We start from the raw sequence: 14,136 nt of genomic DNA, 5'->3' as shown, positions 1-14,136 counted from the left end.
GAGTGTCTTCTGTCAGCCATCTTGTTGAGAGTGTTGTGACAGTGTCAATGTTACACCGAGATTGTGTTTTGATAGCCGCTGACGCCTCTCAGCTACTACTTTATCAGCCTTATTTAGATAATGGCTGCTATGGATTTGTCAGTTTTGTTCTATGAAGTTCAAAAATTAGCAAAAATTTCATTTCTGGCAGAAACGCTAGTTAATTTACTGCTGTGAAATCATAGTAAATCAGTGCAAGGCCTCCTTGAGTCAGTATAAGAAGCTTCCAGAATTTATTGTTTTGATGACTGGTTGGTTACCACATTTTATTGTAATAGCGGTAACCCCTGTATTATGAGGGGGTTTAATGCCACAAAATGACTCATAAATGCATTTCATTTGTAGGGTTTTTTTCTCAGGTTTTTCTCACATTGTGCAGTTTTTTCCTCTGGTGAAGGTTGAGCCTCTCCTCTCGAAGCAGCAGATGAGCTCCGGGGCCAGAGCGGCAGGGATCTGAATGTGAATGCCCATATTTTACATCACTGCCAAAAACCCAACAGCCCATTTCAGTTATTCGCATTTCATGAGCAATCAAAGAGAGCTCAGATGGGATGTGTTTGACAGGTCTGTTTCCTCTCTGAATGTTGAGAGAAAACAGATCAGCTTATATTTTCAGACAACTGCTCGTTTAAGCTGTGCCTTTAGTCATTCGGTGAAATCTACTAGTCTAATGGAGCTTCACTTCGAATGCCCTTGTAGAATTACAGGATGTGGAATTAAAGTTAATTGAATCTTAAAGAAATTCGCAACTGCTGTAACTGTGATTTTTTTTTTTTTTTTTTTTTTTTTTTTTTTTTTTAATAATACATGAGATTCCGTTAATAATTAGTGTCAACACTGCAAATGTGTGTTTAAATAAGTTGTTGTTTACGTTTCATCTCACAGCTAGTTTGCACTTCATCCGTACAAGGTTAGCCAAATACAGCAGAGCTCGTTTACATATTTAGAAATCTTAAAGCTTTTAAAATCAACTGCTTCAAAAATGTAGATACGGCTGGTTGAAGTGTTTTCTAACTGCTCTGGGTGTGTCTGCATGTGTTTGAGTTGTGTGGTTTTGGCACGGGTCAAGGCTGCATTCTGTAAAAGTGTGTAACAGGAACATGGGTTTTCTTCTGCTCAGTCATGCTCTGATTCCACTGAGGAGTGACTTGAACATCAGACCTCTGAACACACTAATGTGCTGCGCATTTCACATTGACTGAGGATTTGCTCTCTGTGCTCACATTGAACTCCTACACCCTCTGGAACGAGGCACAGAGATCTGTTTTACATCAAATCATCAATAGTTGATGTCATGACTGGTAGTTCCTTTCCACTTTCTTGTTTCTCAATCCATTTCTGTCTCTCTTTTTCTGTCTTTGAGTAAATAGTCTCAACCTCTTGATTTATGCACTGTAAAAGGTGGTGATCTGTAGCTGTTACCTTCAGGAGCCATTTCCCTCTGATTTAAAGCAATTAGTTTTGTTCATTCAGTTCTCTGAGGGCTTCTGATATAATAAAGTGTTTTGCAGTGAAAAACAGTGACCGTTTTGCTGCTGCGCTTCACATGTGAAACGAGCAGCAGATCAAACTGAAATAGATGTGTTCTGTTGTTATTTTGCTGTGCTTTATTGAATTCGGTTTTAAAAGAAATAATTTGCTTTTTTGTTATTGTAAATGTCTTTTTTTGCTGTTTTGGACTTTCTTAAAGTGCTGTCCTATTTTCCACTGTGTGTGAAGCAGCTCTGTAAATTGCTGTCTTTTCAAGCTCACAAGCTGAATCATTCTTCAAAGACCCCATGAAATTGGAGTTTTGTGGCTTTTAGTCCATGTTTATTAGCTTTGCGGTCATCTGTGTGCTAGAGTACTTTTAGCAAATACTGTACATGCATTTCTGCAAAAACGATATTGGTGACATCATCTTGCATTCAGTGAAATATGCAGATTGTTGTCCAATCAAATGCTTTTTTTCTGGAATGACAGTATTCCTTCTGCAGTACGACTGCCTGCAAAAAACATTTCTCATTTAACTTGCAGTGATGAACCTGGAGCAACCCTTACGAAAAGAACAGTTTTACCACTGGCGAATGGTTCTGTGGCAAAACCTTGACAGATATCCGTCATTACTTGCAAACCTGTGGCAACAATGGGCAATCCATCCATCACAGCTGTTCATTAAAGGCAAATATGAGTATTCATGTCATTTCAGTGGTGCAGTGTACAAACATTCAGTAAATTCAAACACATTTCTCTCTCTCACAAAACAACACAAGTGCTTTTTTGACCAATTTCAAAAAGAGCACTAGATTTATCTATTGTGCACTGTTAGAGCTGGGCTTTAAGTATTTGCAAACATTTCAATTCATTGGCAATACGCCAATTATGATACCATAACAGAACACACATTGCTAGTCCTAAATGCGTTTTTGCATTGAAAAATATAAGACATGGGGAATGGAATGGGAAAAACTACTACTGTATGTTTGATAGTTGATTTTTGCATGATGGTGACAGGCTGAAAGTTGTCAAAATTTACATTTTGAGTTAACCTCTGAAACTGAATGCCTACATATTTAACGTTTTTAATATTTCACTTTTTTTGTATATTATTTCTGAAGATAAAGGATATATTTATATATGCCTTAATATTTCATTAATCTTTTCAAACTGTCAAAAATCCACATTTTTATCTTGAATCAGTTACAAATTATTAAAAAAAAAATGTGAAATATTCTTTTTTGCCATGTTGCCCAGCCCTGTGTACTGTGAGTATTGATCACTCATCATGGGTTTCCATTGCATTTGCATGTTCCCTATGTAGACAGCGAGTCAGCTGGAGTCTGGAGCAGAACTTTTGAGAGTGCTGTTGGCTAGATTCAGCCTGAGCTGTGAGGTTTGAGGTTTGTTAAGCGGAGAGTTGAACTGGGTGTAGTTGTGTGTAATTAGTGGTGTGGTGGTTTAGTTCTCTGTCCAGTGTTGAGCAGCATACTAGCATAAACCACAGCTCTGTACTCGCTAAACCAGCCTCAAATCTGACTTTGTGGATCTGAGCTCATGTTCATGTGCTTTTGTGGCTTTGAGAGCCGGCCAAACTTGCTCGTCTAATATGTCGAGCCTTCTGTCGTCTTTCCTCCGTCACTCTCGTCGTTTTCTTCTTCGTTTTACACTGAAGTGATTAATGAGCAGTTCACACAAACCTTCTCCACACTCTCCAGCACATGTTCATAAGGAAGCACTTAGATAAATCAAAAAACGCTCATGAACCCGTTTCATTTTCTGCCAGTAACTCTTGGCTGAACGCTAGTGCCATCTGGAAACGCCGTTTAGTTCACGTGACCGACCTTTGACCTTTCGAGTTGCCTGGGGCTTCTGTGAGAAACGAGTGTTTACCCAACGGGCGTTTATAGAGGAAATGGCGGGACACACACCTTCTGACATCCACACCGCTGTTCTCACCTGCAGCCATTAACGCCCCACTGTGAGCGCCATGCTTTCCCCGGGAGTCGGTTCAATTACTCCGGCAGCATTCAGAATTTCTCTGTAATCCTGCTGCAAGTTCACTTATCTGAGACGCATGAGCTCATCGTTTAACTTCCTGTTTACACAGGTTGTGTTTAGCTTTATTACACATGTAATACTTGATTGCAGTTGGTAAACGGTGTCATTCTGTGCTGTATAATGTGCTGTATAATAAATTTCAGCCAGGTGATTTTCTCTGTAATTGCTAGTTATATCTCTCTTTCTTTACAGAGAATCATAAATATCCTTAAAGAAATCCAGTAGCCACATAATAAGCATGTGCATTATTAAAATAAAGCCAATAGAGCTGTTTGCTCTATTGACAAACAGGCTGCCCAGATTTCATCTTAAGAAGTTTAGAATTGCTTTGTACTGCATATTTTGACTATGTTCTCAGTATATTCCCAATGTACCTGTAATCCGTAACCTCAGGCAAACGGTCTGGAGTGATGTCCGGTTCAAGAACGAATTCTTCTTCTGAACCAGTTCATTTTAGTGAACTAGTTGAATCAGTTAATCAAATCGGACTGAACGGTCTAAAAAAGGTTTACAGCTTAAACAGCACAAGATCTACAAGTTGCTCAATCAAAACTCACTTTTACCCAAAATGAGCCACAATACACAATACCATCATATGATACTATGATGCTGTTTTTTGCTTGAACAAAAGTGAAATGTGCACACAACAAAGAGGCAAAATTAACATTTTCTGATACACTTTTTTGACTCTCAGAGTTGGTAGCTGTTTAATTGCATTTTATGAATCGTCAAGAACCACGGTTCCTTACTGTTCTACGGAAGAAAAAAGACTAAGTCGCCTGGCCTCAGAATAAATTAAAAGCAAATTTTCATTTTTGGGTGAACGATCACCTTAAGTGCTGATTGGAAAGGTAGTTGTTTTGGAACTAAATTGTGAAAGGTAGTTGTATATTTCTGTATATTTTAAATAGTAATCAATATTCTGACAGCAATGAAAGTGTGAAGAAATGTGAATGAGTAAATGCAATCAAGGAAAAGCAGGTGTTAGTACAACCAATCAGGACTTTCTTTTGTATTGTAGGTTTTCAAAATCCTGTGTGGAGTATGTCAGGGTTTTCTGGCAGTGAAATCAGGAGATAGATATAAATTGTAGGGTTGCCCGCAGCTCTTGGCCAATTTACATTTGATTTGCCGTCTCTCACATCCTGATGGTCTGATCTAAACTCTGTGCTCATAAAAGCAAGAGGCTTTCTTACACCCAGAGCTCACCTGTTGAAAGAGAGAGACAGATGTTCTAACAGCAGCTCCTAGTAGATCTCATGGATGAGTCTCATCTGTAAATAAAGCCCAAATGAAAGATCTGCCTGGAAACGTCTACAGTATTACATCTGTGTCCTGAATAAACAGTCTATCCCTGTATCTAAACGATCACTGTTTCAGACATTTGCTATTTCCATGGAAATTAAAGAGGAGCAGCAGTGTGGAAAACACCAGACTGAATGTCCTCAACTGTGATTGTTAAAAGAGTGGAGATTATATTTTTCAAGAAACTTCATGTACACAGTGTTATGTAACTCACTTCAGCTATTGGGACTGGGTGAATATTAGGCATATGTATTACTGGTTAATATCTGATTTGCTAGTAGTTATTCAACATCTAAAGCCATCTTATTATGTTTTTCCGCCCCGTTTGTTAACTCAGGTCTGGGATGTGGTGTGTTGGGACATTGAACAGTGAAGTATATAGTGTTGTGTTATGTGTCCGTTTTTAGATGTGTAAGGCACTTTGGTCAACTGGTGTTGTTTTAAATGTGCTATGTAATAAACCAAGGCTATGCTTATTTGATAAAAAAATGCTGTAAAGCTGTAAAATTGTGAAATATTATTACAATTTAAAAGAACTGTTTTCTATGTGAATGAATTTACAGCATCATTAGTCTTCTTTACAGTCTTCAGTGTCGCATAATCCTTAAGAAATCATTCTAATATGCAGATTTGCTGCTCAAGAATGTTACTTACTTAAAAAAAATCTTACTGAAATATTGTAAAACATCTTTTTCATTACACCTGAGCAGACTGAACTGTTCTTAAATTCATTTCTGCTCAAATTGTCCCACTGGATGCCATAGTTGATCTAAGAATGAATATATGAATCATTTTGTTTTGGAAAGATGAAATGTGTGCTCACAGGTGTGTGTTTATCACAATTTTACAACGGCCTTGAGTGCAGCTCAGAGTCAGGACGTCATGTTTTATGTAAGATTATTTTCCCCCACCCACATGACCAATGGTTACACCAGAGAAAAAAGTAATTTCGGAGACAGAGAAAGATATTACACTTGAAAGAGCCTGAATCTGGAATAACACACAGCTGATGAACTGCACACAACATGGCCAGGGGCGTTTGTTTAGGCAGTAAAGAGGGTGGATTTCATGTAGACTTTATCTCTGACAGAAGATGAGGATCAAAGAGAGAGAGCTGGTCATCTCTCTTCCTGGCCGTGGAGGGACAGATGAACAGATGTATGCTCATTTGGACAAATGGTGGTGAAGTCTGTCCTCTCTCCGCCTGATGTCCATCCTCTGGGCGTTTGAGATTTGAAATGGTTTTCTCGGAGCGCAATCACATGCTTAAAGAACTGGAACCAGATCCTATAGGGCCCTGTGCGTCTTGGCCGATAGCGTGGAACTGTTTCTCTACTGGAGTGATTATAAAAGCGTTCACTAATCAGCACACGGCCAACTGCCAAGTGTACGAGTGAGTCTTTGACTCTGAACTTCAGAAATATTGTGTTCTAATGGCTGAGTTTACATTTTGGTGTGTTTCTGCTAGAATCCCACATGATTTCTCAAATGATTTGTTTTCTTCACTTGGTTTTTGGCAAACGGTTTTCGCTCAACATTTTGTACGTTCCTTGGTGTAGGTTAATTTGTTTTACTCTTGTTTTTGTTTTCTTACAGCAAAAAATCTGGTTCAAAACCTGGGCAACTGATTTGGTTTTGTTGCACAAGCTCTCGATTCAGTTCATTTGGGAATTTCAGTCGTAATATAAACAGGCCTGTTCAGTTCAGAGAAAAATGCAATGCATAAAGTACAAAAAAATAAAAAATCAGTCTTGATTTTAAGAATCATTGAATCATTGATCCCGGAATGCATCACAACAGTAAAAAGAGATGTTTTATTCATATTGTTGTTAGCTTAGCAACATGCTAACCCCAGCTTTCACAGGACGCAATGCTGCCCTTACCAAAAAGAAGTATACTTCAAGTGTATTTTATTAAGTATACTTAAGTAAAGTTCAAGTATATTTTTAAGGATTCTTTATGTTGTAAGTATACAAATATCAGTGTACTAGTAGTATACTTGTAAGTGTACTATTTCAATACTTCTTGGGACTAAATTGGCTAACTTTCTAGTATATAAAGGTATATGTTTAAGTATACTTTAAGTATAACAGTAGTAAACTTTGAGTACACAACTAGTTTACATCTATGTTTTCAGTTTGTACTGCAACTATACTAAAAGTGAACTTGTAGGTTTACTGATAGTTTACTAATTAAATACTTTTTATGCATTTTTAGTACACTTTGAAGTATGGTCTCAGTAAACTACTGGTTTAGTAGTTTGCAAGTATACTCATAAGTTTTCTTTAAGTGAACTTTACATAGTACTTTAAGTATACTACTATGTCCCTATTTAGGTATTACATGTTGTTCTGTATCTGAACATACAAAAGATCAAAAGAAAGAACAGGGTATCTGCTTGTAAACAAAAACATTTTATTCTAGCTTTATGCATACACTTGAATGTGGGTAAGCTGCATAAATAAAATAAATAAAACATTTTGAACAAAAACAAAAAAAAAGGACTATTCATGATAATCAAAACGTAGATGGAGTTGATCAACACCCCAAAGCTTGACAGTCATTGTTACCTCTTCATGGGTCGACATTAATCGTCTTACGATTGTGTTAGATTACATGTGGAAGCATTTGTTGTTCTGGTTTCTTCTTTACTTGTGTTTTGGAAATTGTGTACAGAAGATGTGCAATAGCGCCCCTAGTGTATATCAATGAAAACATGGATTCTCAGAGCACAAGTATATGTATAAATTCCATGTATAAATCAAGTATACTTAAATGTAATTTTAAGTATATTTCAGAGAAGTATATAAAGCACATTTCTGAGAAGTACATAAAAGGTAGACTAAAACTATACTTTCCTATTTTTTGTTTAAAAGAAGTATATTAATAGCACACTTGAATAAATTTCTTTTCCGTAAGGGTGCTCATTTAGAGCTCGAAATCACTCACTAATGAGGCTTCATTTTGCTGCCTGTGTAGGGAGTAGACAGCATGGCAGCTCACTAGGATTTTGGAAAAAAGAGATCATATTCATTGAGCTTTTCCCCGCTCACATGTGTCTCCTCTCTCCTTCTTGTTGCCCTCCAGGCTCATACATGATGGTGGATACCTCGCAGCACGATTATGGAGAAAAGGCTCGCCTGCAGCTGCCCGTGATGAAAGAAAACGACACTCACTGCATCGACTTCAACTATCTCCTGTACTGTCCCGACGGCTCCAGCCCCGGGACGCTCAACGTCCTGGTGAAGGTCAATAAAGGGCCGCTGGCCAATCCCATCTGGAACGTCACTTCCTGCACAGGCAAAGACTGGATGAAGGCGGAGCTCGCTGTCAGCACCTTTTGGCCCAATGAGTATCAGGTATGCGAATTGTTCAGCCAATCAAAAGATACAGTGCGAGTTTGTTTTCTACAGAGTGCAACCACAACATTTTCTGCGTAGGGGAATTGATGTTTAAGACTAACTTATAAACCTTTAAAGTCAGACCTACTGTGAGCTCAGAGGTTGTTAATCGATGATTTATGCTTGTGTTGAAGGCATAAGTCTGCATTATTTTAACTTAGTTTTTTAAAAGAAAAAAACTTGTTTACCAGCTGAATTCGTGGTGAAAATCTACAATACTCATGATGTTATACAGAAAATTCCACCAATCAGTCATAGCGAGCAAACTGCACCGAAATAGATAGGAAACGCCAACTCCGGCAAAACGTATGCTGGCATAATTAAGTCTGAATATGCTTTGAATGATTGTGTATATATGCGTATTTTTCAGTAAACTTCAACATTTCTCACATTATCACAGTTTATTCGCTGTAGTTTAGAAAATGGTAGTAAAATATGACAAGAACTCCGAGCTAAACTGTGTCTGAACAAATTCATCTTGATAATGTCAGATAATTTGAAAGAAAGGTATGTAATGGATTACAATGAACCAAAAATTCAGACGACTGTTAGAATGAAAATATTTACACAACTATCAATACTTTGTTCACCCATTACCAAGCAATGCTTAATTTTGTTTAGTCTGTGCTGTAAAAAGGTCACATTAGCAAGAAAAAAACACTTAAACACTTTAGCAACACTTAAGCAAAACAAAGGTCAAAGTGTCTGAATATCTGAGTAATTTTTGGTTCCACATTTTTATCAGTTTTACTGGTAGTCCACTGTATGAAGAATTTTGGGGTTTAATATGTCACAGTTTACTTTATTTTGCTATCTGTGTCTTGTACCCACTAGTTAAAAATATACAACGTTATATCTGGTGTCTGGATTATTTATATATACACAAATACGGATACACAACAAGCCTTAAATCAGTTGTTTTACATTTCAAGCATTCACAATGCTTCATGGGATTGTAAGTCTTTCCCTCACTAAAGCTGTTAAGTTCACAGTATTATATCTTTGTCTTTTTTTGCTTCAAATCAAAGTTTGTACTGTTGTGATTCTGCTCATAGCTGGTTGGTTTCATTCATTCAGTTTAACAAAATCCCTATGGGAAAAATGAATGGAAAAAAATACTTCCAAAGCAACTGAAAAAGTGGATGGGCACTAATGCACTCTATTGGCAAGATACGTTCGTCTGATCAGGTCAAAGAGATGGAAAGATTCTAAAGGCAAACTGACTTTTACCACATTGCAAATGTACTACCAAACACTGAGCTGGAAAGGTGTTTTCTTGTATTGCCGTAGCTCTTGAACTCGGTGTGGTGACACATTCCTGCCGTCAAGCCCTCTAAACAAAAGAATGAGGAACAAAATCACAATGGATGTTTTGCTAGTCGGAGGTATTGGTGTAGTTTTAGAGTGACTGGTTGATTTATGGGAAAGTAGAGGTTCTGTTGAGCTTTTCTTTTGTAGTTCTGTCATACTCACAGTGATCGCAGTAATGGCTCTCAGTAATGTTTTCTGCAGGTGAAATGTCTCTGGGTCAGCGGAGTTTGTTCACAGGACTTTTTGTTTTACAATACAATAGCTTTTCACTGTGCCTAGCTGTGTGAATGTAATACTTCATCTACTGAATGTGACTACTATGATAATCAGTCTCTGCTCTCTTGTTTTAATCAGTGGTGGATGTGGGTGTGTATGTGTCAGTGTTTGCCGTGTGTGTATGATCTGACTGGTTGTTCTGCTTCAGCGTGTGTGTGTGTGTGAGACAGTGAATGCTGAAAGCCTCCGTCTGTGTTCAGACTAATTGGGAGTCCTGACTGATCTCCTCTCTGTCTTGCTCTGCTGTCTGTTTTTTGGTGTGAGAGACAGAATTTTAAACAACGTGACGATACAGGTTTTTTTCATGCAGGATATTCATATGGTATTTTCACACGTTTAGGGTGCAGTAGGTGAGCTGTAGTCTTTCTAGCGGCCGTCTGTTTGCCTTATCAGCCCTAAATGTAAACACACCTGCGGGGAGCGTGCGGTTAGACGCCTCTGCCGGCCGCACGCACGCATTGCACGTCACGCTCGGAGGATTCAGGCGGCGCGGGGAGACGCTGTTGTGATTAATATTGCATGATATTTCCGAGACGAGCTAATGGATCAGAGGGGCTTGTTTCTTCATGTCTCGATTTGATTTCTCACAGTATAGAGTTTCCACCTGCTGCCCCTCCAAACCCCCCGGAGACGTGTCCCCTCTAATGAGTCCAGGCATGTTACGTCCCTTTATTACAGTCTCTCTCTCTCGCTCGCGGTCCATCTCTAAAGCCTGGTGTGGGCTTGTTATTTCTTGTCCTCTTTAATTAGGCACTGATGAGTCAAATCACTTGCTGGAGTCCAGTTTATTTTAGCTTAAGACCTGATTCACTTTGGTTTTGTTTTTTCCACTGATATCTCCCGAGGGCGTCTTCATCCCCTCGAGAGCGCCATACTTCCCGGATCAGATCGTTAGTCGCCGCGTCAAACGGACTCGCTTAATGAGCTGGACACCTGCCCTTAGATGCTTTTCATTATTTGATGTCAGATTGTCAGAAATCACGCCAGGGCGCAGAACTGAAGCGTTTGAGGAACTCCGTCTGCGTTCACGAGCGCCATTAATGCTGTCAAAGGGAATGAGTTAATGCACGTGTTCCTTTGGTCATCCTTCAGTTCTCATGAATGATTGAATATCGCTAAACTTGAGAGAAGAAGTTGTTTTTCTGTGTTTTTTTTTTTTTTTCTTCTAAGCCAAACATTGATGTTCCTTTGTGGTTTCTCTGGCTTATGATGTGTTCTTCAGTAATCTTCTTTGAGGACGCAATGTGTGTCATCAGTAGGGATGTGTGTGCTTTAACCCTCTCGACTAAAGCATCTTGCTAATTAACTAATTAATTAACCACTCGGTTGACAAAATTATAGAGTCTGGATTTTACATTCTTATTGGTGATCTGACTATTAAATACAGCCTTTTAATTTGTTGACGTGTTAGAAGTGTTCAGTTAAGAAAATAAGAACTTAAAGAGATTAAGAAAATGTGTTGATGAATTCTGAGAAATTTGTAAAAATGTTCCTAAATCTTCTTAAGAAATTCTTCAATATTTTTAAAGAAATTTTCCAATGTTTTCTTGACTGATTATTGTTTACATTACTGATCATTGTTGTCACTTCAGAGTAGGGTAGAATGGGGGGGAAAATAAAAAATGTCCAGGGTTTTCATGTTATTAGATTTTTCACAAAAATTTAATTTGTACCATGGGTGGGATAAAATGCCAGAGTACAGGCAGTTTTAGCTTAGAATTGAAAAGAATATAATCAACTGTTATGAATTACAAAATTATAATAGCCTATTTGAAAAAAAAAATGTTGTTAGCTGAAGCTAACTGGCTAGCTAAATAGCTACCAGCTAATTTGTGGTCATTTTTTAAATATAAAGTCCAAATATTCTTATTCATCCAACTAGTTAGAATACGTTTGATAGAAAAACAAAGAATTTGGTGTTCAGAACAGAATAACTACAGTAATTGCCGATTGCTCCCTGGGCGCATTTTACCTCACTGTTTGAGGAAAAAAATAATGTCATTCTAAAAATATAATTATATTTTTATTAAATAATCTGAATAAAATGATCTACAGGCCCTACTGTTCTCATATCGTATCATATCTAAACTCTTCATATATAACTGTGATGTTCAAAACAACAAGCTTTAAAGGGGTCTTTGGATGCAAAGTTCACTTTTACATGTTGTTTGAACATTAATGTGTGTTGGCAGTGTACGTACAAATCTACCCTATAATGATAAAAATCCATGCAGTGGTTTTTAATTAATCTGTAAAAATAATATCCACTTTTTCAAATACAGCCATTCTAAGATGCCCGCTCCCACGATAGTTGATTGACATGAGCGTCTTACCTCAGATCAGCTGTAACAGTCTGACCTCCATTGTTTCGATGCAGGAGCAGGGATGTAAGTTAGACAAGAATATCTCAGATTGAGCGATTGAGGTGTTGTGTTGCTGGCTGTAATAATGAACATAGTGGTCGTCATTTACTCCCGACATCTGAGCCACTGAAGATGCAGTGGATTATGTTTGTTTGTGAAGGAAATGCGTCTCCCGATCTACATATATCCGTCTATGTTCGCGCAAATCATTCGTGATCCAGCTTCACTTACAGCAGAAGTGAGTATAAGGGTTTTTTTTATGAATCTTTGTGATCATCTTTCCTAATAACATGTTTAGCTAAACGCGGCTACAGTAAACAGGCTCGTCACTCCACAGAGAGAAGAGAGGGGCGGGGCGAGCAGAGCTCATTAACATTTAAAGCAGCCTCGACCAGAACAGGATGATTTTTGCAGAGCTGATTTTGGCAAGGTAAAAGGGTGTTGTTTTACACAACCATTGAGAATTTTTAACCAAAGTATATTATAGACTTTTCATTAATACCCTAAAGAATCATATCAACTTGTGGAAAATGGGCATCCGATGACTCCTTTAAAACACTTTTTTCTTACTGCTGAAAATTAGATAATTTACTGTGAAATCTGCTTTTTCTCCGGTACATCGCCTGCGTAAGCGTCTTAGTGAATACTTCACTTTAGTCAATGTAGTCCATAGTTACAATAAAAAATTATCTTAACTTTATCTTGTGGATATTTTGGGAAAAACGGTAGGGGGGCGTTTTAACCCCACTCCACCCTACTTGTGCACAGCCCAAGTAATAAAGTATTTTATGTATTTAGTGTTATGATGTAATGCTTAATATTTGAAATAACAAGTATTAAATTCATGAAACATCTTACCTTTGGGACCTGGTGACTGATGCACTAAAAGTAGACCTGTATAATTAGGCTTTCCGGTTCGTTTGACTCTGTCTGGATGTTTGCGTTGCATTTGTTCCTACATTCATGATTCAATGTCATGCTCTTCATGGTTGAAATACTTTTAACTGTAAATTATTTCAGTTCCGCTAAAGTTATTGCCTGTAATTCCACTGTCTCATTAATAATAACATTTAGCCAACAATCAGTGAAGAATATTTTGAGCACCACTATATTGTGCACCTGCAGTCATTGGTTAAAGAAGATCTCGCACTTTACCAGGGTTCACAGCTCTGTGTAAATGCCGATTTCCCACCTTCTCTCAAAACAAGATCCCTCAGGGCAGAAGATCCCTCAGGGGTTCAGAAGGAGGTGTGAGGGGAGTGATTTAGACGAAAGCTGTGTGTGTGTGTGTGTGTGTGTGTATGTGGAGGTGTTTTGTGATAGTGTTGAGAGCACACATTTAGTCAAGGTCAGCACACACACAAACACACACTCACTGGTTTATCTTGTGTCCAGCATAGCAGTAATTTATAGGTGCTCAGAAGCTCAGATTAGTATACAGACTGCTGTGTGTGTGTGTGTGTGTGTGTGTGTGTGTGTGTGTGTGTGTGTGTGTGTGTGTTTGTGTGTTATTATATAAGTGTATGGGGAAGAGTATAAAGTATGTCCTCTGCATGTGATACAGAAGAATATCTTATTTAGAATATGTCACTCAGCTTCAGTAACCTTTACCAACATAAATACACATTATATGACCATACAGAGGAGCACGTACCTTAGTCAAATGAAACTCGTAATAATTAATTTACTATAACAGTGTTAACTTTTTGAATACTTTTACACTCTTAAAAATACATGATGCCATTGAAGAACCTGTTTTGTCTAAGTGGTTCCACAAGGAACCTTTAACATCTGAAGAACCTTCCTATTTCACAAAAGGTTCTTTGTGGTATTAAGAAGGTTCTTCAGATTATAAAAAAAAGGTAAGAAAGAGGTGGTTCTTTAAAGAACCTTTGACTGAATGA

General features: G+C 37.9%; 1 protein-coding gene across 14 annotated transcripts in view; it reads left to right on the top strand.

Annotated features, from left to right (window-relative positions):
• The window catches only part of ptprk (protein tyrosine phosphatase receptor type K), a 180,090-nt gene that overhangs the window by 48,708 nt on the left and 117,246 nt on the right, over positions 1-14,136 (top strand). For all 14 annotated transcript variants that reach the window (XM_051138279.1, XM_051138280.1, XM_051138283.1 and 11 more), the window contains one exon: positions 7,969-8,240. In XM_051138279.1, the coding sequence (XP_050994236.1) occupies positions 7,969-8,240 (272 nt within the window). The remainder of the gene's footprint in view (positions 1-7,968; positions 8,241-14,136) is intronic.

The sequence above is a fragment of the Labeo rohita genome, chromosome 20 (assembly GCF_022985175.1).
Source record: "Labeo rohita strain BAU-BD-2019 chromosome 20, IGBB_LRoh.1.0, whole genome shotgun sequence".
Classification (NCBI taxonomy): Eukaryota; Metazoa; Chordata; class Actinopteri; order Cypriniformes; family Cyprinidae; genus Labeo; species Labeo rohita.
The sequence above is the reverse complement of the archived record's forward strand: the minus strand, read 5'-3'. Positions and strand labels throughout refer to the sequence as shown.